At 41.1% G+C, this 19,449-nt stretch overlaps 1 protein-coding gene across 3 annotated transcripts in view; it reads left to right on the plus strand.

Annotated features, from left to right (window-relative positions):
- Positions 1 to 5,054: 5,054 nt before the first annotated feature.
- LOC121888559 (gamma-aminobutyric acid receptor subunit rho-3-like) overlaps positions 5,055 to 19,449 on the plus strand; it is a 33,643-nt gene continuing 19,248 nt past the window's right edge. For 2 of the 3 annotated variants that reach the window (XM_042400164.1, XM_042400166.1), the window contains exons 1-2: positions 5,055 to 5,858; positions 12,537 to 12,649. In XM_042400164.1, coding sequence (XP_042256098.1) covers positions 5,722 to 5,858; positions 12,537 to 12,649 — 250 coding nt within the window. In that variant the 5' untranslated portion in view covers positions 5,055 to 5,721. Of the gene's footprint in view, positions 5,859 to 11,908; positions 12,135 to 12,536; positions 12,650 to 19,449 lie in introns of those variants that run through there. The other variant, XM_042400165.1, reaches the window with a different exon arrangement.

Raw genomic sequence — 19,449 nt, forward strand, 5'->3', positions numbered from 1 at the left:
TTTTTAACACTTAATTCTGCATAAATAGACACGTTAATTAGATATTATTAAGTCTTTGACCTCAGTCCTAGTTTGTGTTTAACTGAATGTGAAATGTGAAAGTCACATTTACAGAAAACTATAATAAAGAAAATACGAGAAAATGCACCATTAAATCAATTAAAATCAGTCACTCTGCTGCTTCGTAAACAAACCATAACAAGATATAATCGCTTTGTTCTGTAGTTATATTTTCATGTCGAGCCAAACATTTGCTCCGTCACGTATTACACAGAACAGATATATAACATGCATCTTCCCTTATAACACATAAAAAACATCATAAACAACATTATAGCAAGAGACAGAAAAGAAAAGCTATAAACCTGAATTTAATCCTGATTTAGGCCCTTTTTTTAAAAAAGTAACCAACTTTTTTCATGTTTACAAAATCACTTTCAGTTTTTATAATACTACACAAGGTGTTATGTCCTTCCCTTTAAAGAGGGAACACATATCGCTGAGATGACATGTTGTATTAATGACCAGTTTATTGAGCCCAGCAATGACTTAGCAGTGACTCTGACCTCAGGTGCACTCGCAGCTTATCTAAAAACTACACCAGTTCAGCTTTCATTAGACCTTCACTGCTTTAAGTTTGTGAATGAATGAAAAGTACGTTTTTACAAGTTTCTGCGGAGCTTTAGAGCTCATCACAGAACCAAAGTGCTCCTACATAAGATATAAATGACACGGGAAAATGATCAGATTCTTCTTCTGTGACAGGCTTAAACAACTTTGTAAATGTCTGCAATATTAGTAGTATTAGTATAAGCAGCAGCAGTAGTAGTAATAGTATTTCTTGTAATACTAATAGAAAACACTTTGTGAGTATAATAACTTACAGACGTTCCTGGACATCAACAGTAAAAGCCAAACAGATTCCCTTAATTACAGCCAGCGCAACACCAACTTTTTATAGAACTGTGATATCACGTAGGGCTGTCACAGTGTGAGGATGTGCTGAGAAATCTACGTCAAAGCTGAGAAAACCAAAAAAAAAAAAAAAAAAAAGAAAAAAGAAGAAGCTGAGACTTACCGTGACTCTGCAGCAGCTCCAGTTCAGCAGTTCAGATGAAATTCAGGAGAAAGAGGAAGAAGTGAAGAGCCGAGCCTGCTGCCTCCTGAGACTGAGTGTTAGCTTGACTGGATCAACAGGTTATTTAGAGAATAGACTGCACTCACACACACATTTCACCATGCACAAGGCACAGCAGGGAGAGTAAGGTCGGTCCACACACACACACACACTCACACACATACTCACACACCCTCTGAATGGGTGGAGTTTGGTTGTGATTGGCACAGTCACAAACACACACATAAACACACACACACACACATACGACCCTCTATAGGACAGTGTTTCCTCTGCAGTACCATCAAATGTCAGTGGGATTTGTTTTCAAAGTGCATAGCTGTTTTAGTGAGTGCTGTGTACTATGTGCTATGAAATGTATGTCAAACAGCCAACAGGGAGGCTGGGAAAGACTCACACACACACACACACACACTGAAGATACAGTAAAGGGTTGGCTTACATTTCTGAGTTTCACACGTAGCTTGCCAAATAACATGAGCATCAAAGGTAAATATTTTATCTTACCGGATTTGCTTCCTGCTCCATGTCAGTCACCTTGCAGTCATGGTTTAGTCATCTTCACGTCATCATTTAGTCATTACATGGTCCAGTTCGATTGAAAAGAAAACTGGGGAGATGTAAGATGCAGATGTGCAACCTGGGAAGTTGTGCTGAGTGTATTGTTCCCTTTTTTGGGAAAGCCCTGCCACGTTGCACCAGTACAACCAGTTTGACCTTTTAGCCACTGAGCAGCTCCAGTGGAGTGCGTGGGGGAGCCCAGTAGAGATAATAAGGGAGGGGAGGGTGCTAAGTGTCTGACTTGCTTTTTGACTGATGCTTAAAACAGCAATGAAACACAACAATAAAGTTTCATTCAGGCAGCAACTACCAGTATACAGATCAGCACTGATGAATGAATCAGCACTGTTTTATTATCTCACCAAGCCGTGAGTAATTCAGTGTTAATAGCTGTATTATTTCAGTTTATGTTACGAGCGCCCTGGTTAAGCCTTTAGGGGCTAAGACGCTGATCATGAACCGCAACGTGGGCCTTTGTTGTTGTATGTCGTTCTCTCTCCTGTCATCTCTCCACTCTCTGAGCCCTGGAGGTGCCGCAGAGAAAATAAAACTAATTTATGCCGTCTAATAATTTGTGCTCTTGATTGATCTACTTTGCCTGTTCCTTTCTGTTATGGGGCACCAAATGCATTCAGTCAGCCGTTTGAAGAAAGCGACTTACTGTATGGTTTGTTGACGTTGCTTCCCCTGTAACCTCAGTTACTGATCCAAGCTGAAACCAAGGCAACCAGGAGGCACTCCACCACCATGGATGTATTAAGAGGATATAATACATGTTGTGCTTAAAGTATATCCACACATCTTAGTCCAAGATCATAGTAAAACCTTATTAAATCCAAGCGATTCATACTGAGGTTGTACACCAGATGAGAGAATGGCATGAGGTTGAATTCCATTAAATCAAGAGCACGAATTTATTAATTTTTTTCTCCACAGCCCCTCTGAGGCTCCATAGATATAAAAAAAAGAAATTCTCCATATTCCTCATTGCTCCAAACCAAGACCGTCCTATAATTTTGACGGGACCAAAAGAGGAAATCAGGTGAGGTAAAAATAGAGCGACAAAGGCTGCGTAGGGAGGAGGATAGGATGGGTGGATGGGTCAACAACACATCGGACTTAAACACAGGAGATTGCTGTTCATTTTCATAAAAAAAAAAAACCCAAAAAACAATGGTCCACTTAAACCTTAATCTACATGGTTGGTATGGTAACTCTAATAAAGTAGTACTTTTAACCGAAAACATGATCTTTTCCTAAACCTAACCAAGTTATTTTTGTGCTTACACCTAACCAAACCTTAAATGGGACGTATTATAGACATTTCCAGGTCTTTATTTATTACAGTTTTACAGTTAAAAACTCCTTATTTATCTTCTACTGGTCCTTTATGCAGCCCCTCAGTTCAGCCTCTGTCTGTAACAGGCCGTTTTAGCTCCTGTCTCTTTAAGGCCCGCCTCCTGATGAGCCCACTCTGTTCTGATTGGTCAGCTTCAGGAAGCTTCCTCCAGCTCTGGAAGCTATGTAAATAAACAGTAGCATTAGGATTTCACTTTTTTTCTCGTTCTTTACTCAAAATGGAAACTACTCAAATACATCCGTACATGTTCAAGCTGAAATCTGATCTGAAATATGAGAGTGAACAACACATAGAACAAACTTAGCAACAAAGACTACAGAACAGACAGACATTTGTGGACATGTGCGAACAATCTGATGTCAGTTTTGTATTTATTGGGACAACGTAGTTTTAAACATAAATGTTAACATTTAATGTACTGCACCAGAGTTAGCTTTAAAGCTAATTTTCATCTGCAGTCCCTTACAATTAAAACATGTAACAGCACAGTAACAAACAGTACAAAGCAAAAAACACACAGGACTCATTGTACAAAATACAAAGCTACACACAACAGCACATCACATACACCCACAATGTCAACCAGAAATCAACAATGAAAGCATGTCAAATCAAAAGCAAGATTATTTGAGAAGACCATGAGATCAAATCCAGACTCAGCAGCCACAGAGCTGAGCAGCCTTCAGCAGATTCTTCAACCTGGTTCTGAATGTACTGATTGAACTGCAGCTCTTTATATCATCAGGCAGGACTTTCCACTGAGTTGTGGCTTTCACAGAGAAAGCTGACTGCCCGAATGCAGTGCGACGAAATGTTCTGGTACAATTTTGTCTAGAGGGTATTCTGGAGGATCTAATAGAACTTACTGAGCGAGTGAACACAAAGTCACATAGTGGAGGAGGCCAAACCATTTAAAACTTTATAAACTAGGCACAAATTTGAGAATAATCTAAAATTGTCAAAGGTCAGTAAATTATATTTCTCCAGTACCCTACAGTGACGGAAGTGCATTGGCTTTTTGTCCAGAGTTTTTAGAGTTTGTTTGTATAAGGACTCAAGAGGTTTTACGGCTGTTTCTCCAGCCTGCCGCCAACATGTGATGCAATAAGACAAATGGGAAAGAATCATAGCTGCATAAATATCTTGGCTGTGTCCAAAGAGAGACAGTTTCTAATATGTCTAAAATTTTCTAAGTTGTACTTTATGGTTTTAACCGTTTTTTTTTGGGTTTTTTTATATGTTTCTTAAAGTTTAAATTTGGATCCAGAGTCACACCAAGATATTTAAAATCAGTAACTGGGAAAACTTTACAAACGGAGCATTCACAGCAGGTTGAAGCTCTGGCTTTTGACTTTCAGGGAGCATTTTTACATACGTTCACCTCAAGTTTTGGACCTTTGACCATGTTTAACATCTAACACCAAAACAACAGAAAATCACAAAAAGCATGTTATGTCCCCTTTAACCACAGTGTTGTCCCATCATAAAACGTAGTTATTCCTCAACAGTGATTTGGAGGAGACAGACAACAGACAAATGTTGGCCTAGGGGCGTCAGATCAGAAAACATTTCTTTAAAAAACACATTAAATATTATCGTAATACCTAAAAATTGTTCAGAAAATTATTTCAGCAACATTTCTTACTGCAAACATTATTTTGCATTTATGTGTTTGTAGCTGTATGACATGTCAGGCTGCTTATTGCGTGTTCATGTGTATCGTCTGTATTTTTGTGCATGTGATATTTATTTGTGTGTGTGTGTGTCTGTCTGTGTGTGTGTGTGTGTGTGTGTGTGTTGGATTATGTCTTCCAGAGGTGTAAACTGAGGAAGGCGCGAGGTGAGGCCGGATTAGACGCAGTTCGCTCTACTCCAGCTCGGATTAAACCTCGGCCGATCTTGACGACCTTTTGTTGTTTGAGCTGCTTCCAAACCTGTGATTCATTTTCTCGCACAAAAACCCTTCTACACACACACACACACACACACACACACACACACACACACACACACACACACACACACACACAAGGTGGAGGTGTGTGCTAACCTCATATAATCACACCAGGTGCCAGTTTTTCATTGTCCTGCTGAGAAAATCCTGATTACTGATGGTGTGTGTGTGTGTGTGTGTGTGTGTGTTTCAGTTTGTAGGTTAGTGAAAGATTGCTGTGGCTGTAGATAAGAGGATTAGAGTGGAATTAGTGTCATTCCTCTATCGCTGCGAGGAATAGATTCATATCGATTTTAATCAGAGATAGAAAGATCCACAAAACCACAGATAAAACAGACCGAGACAGACTGCGGCAGAGGAGTGAGTGCCAGAAAGCGAGCGGCGACACCAGAAGGCAAAGATTCCCGGAGATCATCAACCTGCAGGCTCAGTATGTTCAGCTGGAGAGTGAAGAGCTGCATGCATGGATGTAAAGATACATAAATAAACACAAATACATGCATGCGAGAGGAATCTCATGTATTTGCCTTCATTCTGGAGCTCTCTGGCTGAGGAAACTTCCAGCCACTGTGGGATGTTTCATCACAACCAGCAGCATTAGTCAGCCGGACGGTGTGGACGGTTGACTGCAGAGACGTGGTGGTGGTGGGGGTCACTGCAGCCGGGATGCTGGCGCTGTGTCCACTGTGGCAGGGAAACCTGTGAAACATGAAGGTGGACGTGCTGACTTGCTTGGCCCTTGCCGCGGCCAGCCTTGTTGCCATGGTGACCGGCGGTCGCAGCTCCGGGCGCAGGAAGCACAAAGAGGTCTTTCTCGGGGAAAACAGCAAGTTCAAGTTTGGAGGGTGAGACGCACAGAGACACACTCACTCTGTATTCACAGCTTAGGAGCAGAATATTTCTTTGGTGTTTCTCTCAGAAAGTTTAGAACTGGAAGTCAGGGGAGCTGATGTAAAGTGTCATTTCAAATTTCCCACATCAAAGTATGTTTGCAGGTGTTAAGGAGTACAACTGCATGTTTGTAAAAGAGTTGTTTAGTTGCATAGTAGGAAGAGCTGTTTTGGGCGTAAAAATCCGATTCTTTTTTCCAACAGACAACGTTTTGCGACTCTCAGTTCGAACTCTTCTACGGCTTGGATCAGCAAGAATCTTCAGGGTGGAGGTTAACTACAACTCCCAAGGTGCATTTTGGCAAGAAACAGCGAGAAACCATAGACTGTAAAAAAAAAAACCCTTTGGTTTACGGACCGCCATTTTGAAGCTTCGAGTTCGGCATTTTGACCGTCACCATTTTGGATTTTTAGCGGCAGAATTGACCGTATTTGGACGAGAGGGTGGAGCTGTCTCTAACGCTAGCTGCTAGCTTGGTTAGCACAGTCCATTTACAGTCTTTGCTTAACTATAATGGTAATGCTAATTTTTGCAAGCAAAAAAAAAGGCTTAAAACCATTAAATTGAAATGCACTCACTGGAAAAACCGAACATCCGCCTTCTTTTAGTTCAACCAAACGCTGAACAAGATTGTTTTAGGCGACCAAAATGTTACAATTAACTTTCATGAACTGAAAACACAGAAATAACGGCTATACCCTGTGAATCTGTGGTTACACCATGGTTACGTTACCTAACCAACGTTGTCGCTGTGGCAGTGTCATGTCAATCACCTGCTTTATCATCTATTTCACTCTAAATGGGGCCATAATTTACAAACTGAACATCATGATGTATTGAGGAAGACTTGAAACCAGCAACAGAGACCATAAACTCATTAGGAAACTGTTTACTGAGGTAATAAATCAATTGAGTAGTTGGGTCATTTTCAGACTTCCAAACAATCAGACTTCTTTTTGCAGCTAGTGGAGTCGCCCCCTGCTGGCCATTAGAGAGAACGCAGGTTTAAGGCACTTCTGCATTTTCTTTGCTTATCAGAGCCGGAGCTACACGCTTCTGAGAAACACAGCTAACAGTGCCATTGCGGTGTTCAGAAAACTGATTTTACAATCCTCAGTTTGGATCAGTTTACTTTTAATTTTTTAAAAGTGTTTAATTCTGATTCACACCTCTACTCTGAGTTTTGTCCTTGAAAATCACGGACAAAACTTGATTTCTCAGAAATTAATTTGAAATAATTGAAACTAGTGTTCAAAATATAAACCTATAGGATCGTTACACTATCCGGGAAAGAGTCCTGAGTTGAATGTTAACTAATATTGAGGATATTGTTCATTCTTCTTTATTGTCAGTTTGGTGGATGGCTCTGAATACTACAATATCCGTGAGTCTCAGCTGACGTTGCTTTGAGGAAGAAGCCAGTAAGAGCTGCAGCACATTCAAAAGACTTTGTTGTTGCAACTGAGAACAAAACGCTGCACTGTGGTGGTTGAATTCTTTCAAAATTAACCCAGAACATTAAATTAAATTGGTTTAAAGTAGGCTAATGTAAAATCAGTTTTCTCAACAGCGTAATCGGCCCACAGTTGGCAGCGCACATGACCCAATTTTAAGTTGGTGATTTGATGTTTCTTGCCAAAATGCACCTTGGAAGTCATAGTTGACTTCTTCCCAGAATTTTTTTATGCACACAGTCTTGTACCATTGAGTTTTTTTTTTTATCAAAGAACCAAATATTTTCTAGCACAGTTGTTCCTCTTTTGTACTGATGATTCAACTTGTAGAGTTTCAACTTGAAGAGTTTGTACTGATGACTCAACCAAGCTGTAAAAGAGCCCAAACTGAGAGTCACGTAACAATGTCTGTGGGAAAAATAATTGGGGCTATTACCTCGGGAACCAGCAGTGCCCAAAATAGCTCCTCCCACGACGAAGCTGGTCAGAGCTGCATCAAATTTAAAATACTTCGTTGTTGCAACTGGGAACAAAACACTGCACAGTAGTTGTTGCATTCTTCCAAAATTGACCGAGAATCTGACAGTGAGCAGTTTTTAACTACTTATATATAATCATGTTTCTATTATGTGTAATTTTTAGTCTCAGCTCGCAGTTAACCACTAAATAAACTAAATTTGAAGCTCTGTGATTGGATGTTTCTTACTGAAATGCACTTTGGCAGCCAGTTTTTATGTCCACGGATTAGTACAGTTGACTTTTAGTGAAAGAACCCGATACTTTCACACAGTTGTTCATATTTTGTACTGAAGATGTCCATCCCAGACTTGACCTGCTCCAACTGTCACATTTTCTATGAGAAAATGAATCTGACTTTCACTTCAGGAACGCTGGAGGCCTGAAAACATGCATTATTTTAAAATACCTCAGTTCTGTGTCAATACTGTCTTTTATGGGAGGACTAAATAACAACAACCACATTTTGACACTAGCTATTTAAACAACTTGTTGCCTGTGGAGTGAAAATCCTCACAGTTTGTATGCAGCTTAGCATGAGCTAATGGTAGCCATTTTAGTAACTCCATTAACTTACAACAGTTTATTCAGTCACTCTTTGGGAGGTGCAGGAAGCTGTGATTTCACTTTTACACTGAGGTTCCCATAGTTTAATCATTTTCACTTCCCTTATGTGAATTTCACTTCTACACATTTCTGGTTTGCCTAAAAAATGAAAATACTGACTGTGCTGTTTTTATTGCTCTTACCAGGAACTTTCAGCAAAAGCGTGTTCTTAAAAACAGGTTTTATTTCTCTAGTAGAGAAGAGCAACAGACAGCTTTCCTGAAGCTTCTGTTAGAATGAATGAATGAATACAGGTTGAGTTCTGTGCAACTTCTGCAGTTGTATTCAGTTGCAGAAAGTAACTGAGTACATTTACTCAAGTACTGTACTTAAGTACAATTGTGAGGTACTTGTGCTTTATTTGAGTATTTCCATGTGATGCTACTTTATTCTTCCACTCCACTATATTTCAGAGGGAAATATTGTACTTTCTACTCCACTACATTTATTTGACAGCTTCAGTTACTTTTCAGATGAAGATTTGACACAATGGATAATATAACAAGCTTTTAAAATACAACATATTGTTAAAGATGAAACCAGTGGTTTCCAACCTTTTTGTCTTTTGACGTCTTACAAAAAGCAGTGTGTAGTCGGGGTCACATTTCACATGTCTATGAGTTGTTAACAGCTCCACCAAATAGTGATTTTTCCCTCTAAACTTCTCACATGCTTTCATTTCAATAAATGTTCAAATGATCCAATATTTCAGCAAAAATCAAAGATTAGAGAAAAAGTCCAAAAACTGAAAACAGATTTGTGTATCAGAACTTTGTTTTTTCTTCTTTCCTCTCCCATTAATCATCTCACCACCCCTCAGATTTATCTGCTGACCCTTTGGAGGGGCCCGACCCCTAGGTTGGGAACCACTGGACTAAACTAGCTAACTGTATATAAAGTAGTGTAAACTAGCTCCACCTCCAGCAGCTACAACAGTAACATGCTGCTCTAACACTGATGCTTCAGTATTAATAATCTAATGATGTCATATATAATAATATATCAGCCAGAGGGACCAAACCACTACTTTTACTGCAATACTTTAACTACATGAAGCTCATAATACTTATGTACTTTTACTGCAATACTTTAACTACATGAAGCTCATAATACTTATGTACTTTTACTGCAATACTTTAACTACATCAAGCTCATAATACTTATGTACTTTTACTGCAATACTTTAACTACATCAAGCTCATAATACTTATGTACTTTTACTAAAGTAAAGGATCTGAATACTTCTCCCACCACTGATTGCATTAGTGAAACCATTCATGTAAAGTTTCTATCGTCAGTGGAAAATATTCAGATTAAGTGACTAACTGCAGGTTGCAAAACTCAATGCACTGTTGGAGACAAGGAAGCTTTTGACTAAGGTGTTGTAATAATGTTAATACCCCTGCATTTTATTACACATTACACACACGCACACACACACACCTTCATGCACAAAGCTCACTTCACCTCAACCGCTGCCATAAAAGTCATTTTTACTGCCTGTTATTATTATTGCTCCAGAAAGTGTACAGCATGTAATCATAAATTCATGGAACTTGAATACCGTCTTGACAAGCATCTAAATGGAATACAAACATCATTAATTTGATTATTTACACCTGTGCTTTTCTTTCTGTGACTTGTCAAAATATCTTTCATCATAAAATACCAATTGGTACATTTCCAAATGTTTAATTTCAGTTCATTTAGAGTAACTGCGAGATCACTGATAATGCTCTGTAGTCCAAAAGGAGAACACTAAATGACTAAATTGGACTTGAATGACTAAGTGTGTGTGTGTGTGTGTGTGTGAGTGTGTGTGTGAGTGTGTATTCAGTATAGTGTTACAGCAGTGGTTATACTTGAATGCTGATGTCGACAGTAGCAGCCAGGCTATCCTCATCATCTATGGCTCTGAGGCTTTCTCTGAGTGGTAAAAAAAAAAAAGGACTTTTCCTTTCTTTGATCCTCACTTTTGTCCAAGTTCACTCTGGGAAAAGCGGTCAGCTGAAATTAAATAGCTTTTTTTTGTCTGCTACAGTAATAGTAACTAAATCTTACACACTAGTCCTTTAAAAATCCCTGTCAGTGACACACTGTCTGACCATGTTCTGTACAGTGTAAAACTGGTAGCCTGCCAGCTGCTATCAAGCCAACAAAACAGAGCATTTATGATATTTCCAAAGACCTTTTTTCTTTCATTCTAAGAACAACAAACTGTTAAAAATACATTTTAAAAAAACATGTCGACATAATTGAATTACTGTGATGAGGGTTAAATTGGGTTTGTTTTGGGGGATTGTATTGTTAATTTAAGGGATTATGGAAATGGGATTTGGCTCAAATACATTTTCTGACAATAATCGAAGAACACGTGTGTGCGTGTGTTCCTGTTTGTTTGGGTCAAGGTGTGTGACTTTCAAAAAGGCTTTTCATCTGTCAGCAAAGAAAATCTCAAACAGCTTTTATCGCTTTTACCGCTGTGTGCTCACCTGTGTGCCGCACGTGTGTGTATGTTTACCCCCTCTCGGAACACACACACACACACACACACACACACACACACACACACACACACACAGATTGCAGCATGTATCACAGCTGTGAGGCAGCCGTTCTCAGGCCATAATTACACCTTTTATATTCTGAACGTCTGAATGTCGTCTCGTTGGGGTTTTCCTGGTTGAATGTGACATATATAGTAGTTTATAGTTTATATAACAGTGAAAACATGTTTATTTTATGTTGTGTGAGGACAGCAGCACTTCAAAACACTCAAACACTGTTGACAAGAAGAAATGTACTTGGCATTTCATGGTTTGTTTTGCTGTTGCAAACGTACATAATCATAATTAATAATCTTAATCATTTTGATTTAAATTTGTAAATCTGTGTCACTTATTGGAAACATGTGTGTGTGTTATATTATAGAAGGATAGCTAACAAATGTCAGATGCCATTTTTTTTTTACTCTAACTTTAATAGAGAGCCAAAGTCATGACACCACTTCCTGTCTAGCTTCTGTAATTCAATGCAGACTCAGACTGCTCTGCATCCACTACAGCAGCTGCTATCAGAAATTTAAACCTTTGTTAAGTTTTCATTGTGCACAAAGAAAAACTACAGCTCCCATTAAAAGAACTACAAGTGCGGGTACTTACGTCACTGTTGGTTTTGTCCATATCCATAAAACTCCCCAACTCTTTTTGCTAAAGTCAGTCTAATGCATCTTTCTAGTTGTAATCCGTGTTGTGTAAAGACTCCTCTCTGTCCTACTGTTGTTACAGACGTGTCTGAACTCGCCGTGACCTCCTGACTCACTCATGGACTCGCCTCCTCTATTGAGCTATTACGTGCAGCTTCACACGTCTAGGACTTGTAGGGAATGAGGTTCTTTAAAGGCCGCTAAAAAAATAAATATTGATTAAAGTTCTTAGTTTTTCAGAAAACTCTAGTCCTTCATCTAAACATATGAAGCGAGCCGTACAACATACTATAAAGAAAGGTTCTGTTCCAAGGATGGATTTTCAGCTATTGGCATGGTTGCACGCTAATGGGATTTTTAATGAGGTTTTTCCTCTTCTTGAAGAGAAGTTGGAAGTTCTGGTTTGACTTTGGCTCTCTATATACAGCTTCAGGAGGAGAGGACTCATGGTAAATGTAATGTAAATTGCTTATTAACGATACTTGAGTGATACACTCTCAGCAGCTGCTGGCACTATGGCACTGAGGAATGTTTTGTATTGTGAACATAATAAAACTCTTTGAGTGTCAGAAAACGTGTGTACACTTGCATGTGTGTTGATTTGTTCATGGAGATGTGCCTCACCTTTGATTTAGGCTATGGTTTTTGGCAGGATGAGAGCGAGCGAATGAGCGAGCAGCAGGGAGGTGGAGAGAGGGAGAGAAGGGAGGAAAACCACAAACTGTGTTTTGTTGCAGCCTTAATAAACCAACTAATCCCTTAACACACTGTCTCTGTGAATGTGTGTGTGTGTGTGTGTTGTGTGTGTGTGTGTGTGTGTGTGTGTGTGTGTGTGTGTGTTGTTTCTGCAGGCGCATTGACTACAAACTGAAGAAGCAGGACAGCACCAAAACACTCCTTATAAAGAGTGAACAGCTGCTGAGGATTGAGGAGCATGACTTCGCTATGAGACCAGGCTTCGGAGGTCAGACATACACACACACACACACACACACACACACACACACACACACACACACACACACTTCTTCCTCTTCTTCAGTTGTCCATTGAAATCCAATGACGACATCCACTCCTTTAAAGGTGAAATCTTTGACATCTGAACAGTTCTATCCTGGACCACATAGTTCTATTGCAGGTGGGACATGTATATGTGGTGGTCGTGGTGGCAACCATGCCTGTATTTTTCCTGGCTCTGTTCTACTGTCTTCTGGTTGTCCTCTCTATCTCCAGCATATGAACCCCATCCCTACACAGCTGTTGCCAAGTGATACAGTCAGCAGCAACATCCCCCAGGTCCTCCTTATGCTCATGCTCATGCCAGGTAATTCCCTGGATGTGCTGGAAGCAGCTTATGTGGAAGCATTTTATGGACTTGATGTGACAGCTGTGGGTTAACCAAGCTTTGCAGCTAAAGAGGAGGGGGGTGACACAGACCGCTTGATATACAGCAACCTTTGTGGAGGGATGACGGTTCTTGTTCTGGAAGACCCTGCGCCAAAGTCTCCCAAAGGCAGCTGATGCCTGTTTAATGTGGCTCTGGATGTCATTGTCAGTGTTGCTATCCTCAGAGAGAATGCTCCCTACATATTTGAAAGATGGCACTATTGACAGCTGTTCATCACCAACAGTGAAGGCAGGTAGACTGGGTGGGACACTCCATTGGATGCTCCATTGGCAGACCACTTCTGTCTTGGTGGTATCGACAGTCAGCCCCATCCTGCTGTGCTGCCACAGCAAGGACATTCTGAAGATCCTCCAGAGTATGGGCCACAAGAGCACAGTCACTGCTGCTGTCTTGGTGACACACAGGAGGAAAATGTTAATGGCACTAGCACACACCCCTGCCTCACCCCTGTTTGTACAAGGAAGGACTTGGACTCTTGTCCTCCTATGGTCACCCAAACTGGCGGAGGATGTTTTTTTTTTTGGGACAGCCAAACCTGAGGAGGACATCCCTTAAGAGCTCTCTTTGCTCAGTGTCAAATGCTTTGGGGAGGTCAACAAAGGCCATAAACAGGTCCTGATGTTCCTCCCGGCACTTTCCCTGAAGCTTTCTTCTTCCTAAATCCACACTGCAATTTAGGCAGCATTGACACAGATCACCCACTTTCTGTTGGGATTTTTCAGTTACAAGAGGTGAAGCACTTTCATATGGAGCTTAACCACAATCATACAAAGGTCAGTCCAGCAGTCTGCACCTCTCATGACACGGGTGATGAGAACATCCTTGATGTCACTGCGTTTCATACTGATGAAGTCAATCATGTGCCAATGCTTATAGAGAGTGTTCATCCGCAAGGTCTTATATTTGCCTTCTGCTGGATGCTGGTGTTGGTTATGGTAAGGTTATGCTCAGAACAAAGAGTAAGTAGCCTCATGCCATTTGCATTCACCTTGCCAATACCATGCCTACCTAGCACTCCACTCCATACCCTGTTGTTCTGTCCCACTCTGGCATTGAAGTCCCCAAGCAAGAGGATCTTGTCACTCTTCATCCAGTGCCTGATAACAGCATTCCTTGGCCTCATTCTCAGATGGCAAAGTTGGAGCATAGTGTGGAATAACGTTTCTTTGCCAGGGGGATACGAAGGGTCATTAGCCTTTCATTATGCCAACAGGTGTCTCTGTGAGACTTGGTAGATAGGTGCTTTTGATGGCCAGTCCCACTCCATGGAGATGTCGTCCACCTGGGGGGAAACCTTTCCAGAAGAAGGTGTACCCCATCCTCCTTCATCCAGGAGCCTGGTCTTACTCAAGGCAGTAATGTTCATGTTGTAGCCCCTCAGCTCAGCAGTGATAAGGGCTGTTCTGCAGTGAAATCTGTCAGAGATGCCATACAAGTCCAGGAGAGTCCTCACATTCCATGTTGCCAGTTTTAGGTTGAATTATTTCTATTGCGACCACAGTAGTGGAATGACCCGATAGGCACAGTAACCTATCCAGGTGAGTGATTGAATTGGCAATTTTTAGGCCACCTTTTCTAGGCCCTTCTCCAGTTGGGGTTAGCAGTGCAGCCCCTAAATAGGGCTGCTCCGTCACACGGGGGTCTGCTGAAAACAGCTGGAACTCAGTCCCAGTTATTAGTGACCAAATACCCTGTGCCTCTACCATGCAGGGTTCTGACTAACAGCTCCCGGTCCGTTCATACCTGCTCCTGTTGCCAGATACCCCATCGCCATCAGAGTTCAACCATATGTAAGGACCAGGTATTGTTCACTGTGGTTAAATGTGGAGACCTGCACAAGCAATTAGCACTGTCCTCACCATGATGAGGTAGATCCCGATGGTAAGGATGGTCCCAGGACAACCAATCGCAAATCTTGGCTGCAGGAGGCTGCCGGGTCCTTTGTCTATCCAGGCCAGCCTATTGCGCTCCCCCAGCACATTGCTTTTCTGTCAGGGTGTGCTCCCTTAGCCTTTGTCTCAACAGACTTACCACATGGCAGTGGGGCTATTTGCCTATAGCTGGGACAGTGGTTGAAGGGTGCTGGGGCATGTCCACACAGTGGCGGGTCTGCACACTGAGATACCCAGTTTCCATGTGTGGCCCTGGGGAGGCACTGCAGGACTCTTGGTTGTGGAGAGGCTCTGTACTGTACTGTACAGTACACACTCGGCTCCTCTTTTCACCCTCTGTTAACGAGGCTAGCCAGCGGCAATAGCTGTAAGCAGAGAGTAACAAACAGCCTCCTTAATAGAGGGTGAAAAGAGGAGCCTGGTGTGTAAGCCTCCTTCTGCCAGTACAGACCCTCTCTACCACCAAGACTCCTGCAGTGTCTCCCCAGGGCCAATAATAACCACAAGGCGGCATGCAGCATTCACTAACTACAAGCACTACTACACTTCTGCACTACTGCACTAGATGCTTCACACACACACCTCATTTCATCTCAGATCCCAGATAATTTAATCCACTCACTCACACATCGTCTAACAGAAAAAAAAGCACTTCTTGTCCCACGCTGATGATGATGATGATGTGTAGGCAGTGGTTTGATGATGTGAGGATGGGCACTGGGTCACCCAGACAACGGATGTGTCAATCCAAAATCGCCAGCTCTGACCCAGATTACACTACATTGTGTGGCAGCACGAGTGTGTGTGCGTGTGTGTGTGTCTGAGCATTTGAAATACAGTAGGACTCTGTGTGCTCACTAAAATGGGATTGTGTGTTCCTGTGTGTGTTTCTGCAATATAATGAGTGCCTCTATGTGTGTGTGGGGGGGTGGGGGGTGGGGTGGGGGGCACTGTGTGGGTCGGGGGGATTCGTGTGCATTAATCTGGATTATATTCCAAGTCTGGAGCAGATGGAGGGGTGGGAAACAAACTGCTGTCTGCAATGAAGATCATCACTATCAAACACACAACAATCCATGCATAAAGAAACATATTCCGTGCAAGCACATGACGCAAAATGCCACATGATTTCATGTATAAGAAGAATCAGAGGACATTTACTGGGGCTGGTAGTTCATAAGAGGGATTATGGGTGAAAATTATACTGATATATGAACTAAAAGCTCTTGGGAAGATGTACTTTGTAACTCTATAAGTTACTCTTTGTGTATATATATAAAGGCGCTATCAAGAGATATTCATTGTTAGCATACATAGGTGAGAAATTAAGTACATTTACTCACACAAGTACACCTTTTTACACATATATTTCCATTTTTGGGAGGCTTTCTAATTTTCCTCCACTGCATTTGAGAGGGAAATATTGTACATTTTACCCCACTACATTTATCTAATGGCTGGAGTTATTTTGCAGTTTCAGATGTTACATCCAAGATGAGACAAATATTGCTATAGTCAAATGACAGCTCCCTTAGAAGATTTTTAAGAGCCATGAGCAAAATTCTGTACCAATCCATGTTGTTGATGTTGCAATATTTCCAACCAGTCCTCCAAATTTAATGACCGAATACCTGGCTCAACCATGTGTTTCCAGAAGGACATATTGGCAGGACAACATCAAACAAATTGTCTGTGCTTTCCGAAACCATTACACATCACTGTTAGGAAATAATAATGTTTTATGATGTGACACCGCTGTGGTTCGGTTTAGGGAGAGATCATGGTTTGGGTTAAAATTATCACTTTGTTAAGGTTAGAGAAACATGTGGTGCAGGCTAAAGTTTATACTTCCTGAAACTTAGGTGGCCTTTGTCGTCATGGCTACAATAATAACCACAGGGTTAATGTTAGGGGACGATTGTAGTTATGCTTTTTTTTTAAAAAAATATCTCAACTCGCGATTGAAAACAGGAAACAAACAACTCTCTCCTGTGGCAAAGTCCACTGTTGGGTTAAAGCCTCCATCCACCCAATGCGCCACCTCCAAATGAGGAAATTTGTGTATATAGATGTCATCTCCATTGCACCACTGGCATCTGTCACTCAAACGTAACTATATCTCGTTTTTGGGCGCCTGATATTATGACCTATCGTGTCGTTTTTCATGGGAGGACAGTCTCAATATTTCACAGGATAACCGAATACTTTAATCCGCTGGTGGCACTATAGGAATAGTCAGAGGTTCACCAAAGTCAGTAAGATCTGTCCTCTGAGAAACATGAATGTCTGTATAAAATTTCATGGTAGGAGTCAGGATGCTAACTGTGGTTTCCAGTGTCAGCCTGGGGAACTTTGTGTCCCCAATCAATCATTCCCACCTAAGTGGTTTTACAGTCATTGTAAGAATGACCAAAAGAGGCAGCACATCACCAAAATGTAAACATAAGTCTTTTTAAGTTTTTGAACAAAGGACAATGGTGTCATTTTTCTTGTGACAACAGTCTCTTCCTTTCATTCTTTAAATGATTTGAAAGCAGGATAATCCCAACAAAGAAATGATCTACAAGGTTTTTATTAAAACTACTGTAACCTTTACTCTTTGTAGATTTTACTGCTAATATTTGTTTAGCTAAAGTAGAGATCTGAACGCAAGTCTTGAGCTGCTAATGGAATATTTTTTCACTGTGGTGTTGCTACTTGTGCTCAAGTAAAGGTTTTCAGTGCTTCTTCTACCGCTGGTTCCCGTCCTATCAAGCACATTTTGACTCTCTTGTTTAATTCCAGGACTTTTATGAGCTTGTCTCAGTGTTTTTTGTGCCTTTCTGACCCTGATACATACCACACAGCCTCCTTGTTGTCATCATATCTCCCTCTTCCTCTCCTCTTTGGTCTATATGGTTGGTTGGTGTCCTGCATGCGTCTGTGGTCCTGCCTGTCGCTCAGGCTGGGGACAACAAAAGCACCACTGTCTGCCCCACGGCCCTGTGGCATTTCCATGGACTATAATTTTACCCTGAAAAGGAGGGAAATCTCAGCTTTTTCTGCCTCCGATAAGCCTATAGCCCCGTGTGTGTGTGTGTGTGTGTGTGTGTGTGTGTGAGTCACTCAAGAAGCTGAAGAATCAAAACCATTCCCTCCTCAGATCCAGAAATACTCCATGTGACATTTTTATGTTATTTCTTGCACGTGTTATGGGCTTGTAGTATATCTATATCTAGGTTGACCTTTAAAGGATGTCTATAAACTTAAATGAATCCCCACAAACTTGTGCTATAACTCCACATCAGACCACCTCATTCCTTCCACGTTACACATCATGACACCAAATGCCTGTAATTGATTTACAAGCAGATCCTGGTGGCTTGCCAGAGGCTGCCATATTTTTGCTGCATCTCTTATTGTTACAGTATGTGACCTCGCCTCGCTGCAGTTCCAGGTAATCAACCTTAGGTCTAATTGCAAGATTCATTCCTGTCATAAAAAAAGAGGATTGGCAGCATGAAAAGGTTTAAAAAGTTGCTCTTGAGGGAGAGTTTTTTGCTACTGTGGTTGACAGGAAAAACATGCCTAACTGTCCGTACATTTTGGAAAATTTGACAGGGTGCAGGGTATTGCCTCGAAGCTAACACTAGCTTGCTGGGCGCTGCACACTTGGGGTAAAGTTGGCTACTTTAGCTACATTGTTCTAACAGGCCAGGTATCATAATCAAGTAACAATAAACTCAAATATTGCAACAATAGTCCGACAAGAGTCCTGGAGCCGGTGAGTCAACTGTGGCTTTCTGTTAATGGTTTGTGGTCTCCAAGTCCAACATGAGATAACCCCGATGACATCTCTATGACATCATCAAGGTTAAGTTTTAAACTTTGGAGTGCTCCTTCCAGAGCACGTTTTCACAGGCCAAATAGTACTTTTCATGACATGCACATCTAATTATCTAGACATACTGTATTTTTAGTTAAAAGGACCATAACAAAGCGTTCTGCAAGATTCAGCTTCTTAACTGCAATTCAATTTTAAAATTGAATTGCATTTGCCAGAGTAGTAGCAGAGAGTAAAAAAAGAGTATTTGTATCTGTTGGTTCTAGTTAGTGGCAGTCTGAAAACGGAGCCAAAATGCAAGACAAATGATGTATGATAATACAGAGGAGACTTTTCAAATCAATTAACAATATTATAACCCTGACAACTTTGGTTTTGTTACCCTCAGCTTCTTCTGTCTATGTGTGGAAGTGCCTCTGATGTGTATGCATGTGTGTGGGTGGGTGTAGTTTAATGTAATGTAATGTAATTAAATGAACACAATGGCTGTCTGGAACTGCAGGGAAAATACATCCTAAAGTTTCCAAAATGGTCAGCCGTGATGTGAAGCATATGTTATTTTTACTGTAGTAAGTGAGCTTTAACATGTACAATCACTGGTTTGGTCCTTTATAGGTTTAGTAAATAAAGGCTATATATGT

The sequence above is a fragment of the Thunnus maccoyii genome, chromosome 21 (assembly GCF_910596095.1).
Source record: "Thunnus maccoyii chromosome 21, fThuMac1.1, whole genome shotgun sequence".
NCBI lineage: Eukaryota > Metazoa > Chordata > Actinopteri > Scombriformes > Scombridae > Thunnus > Thunnus maccoyii.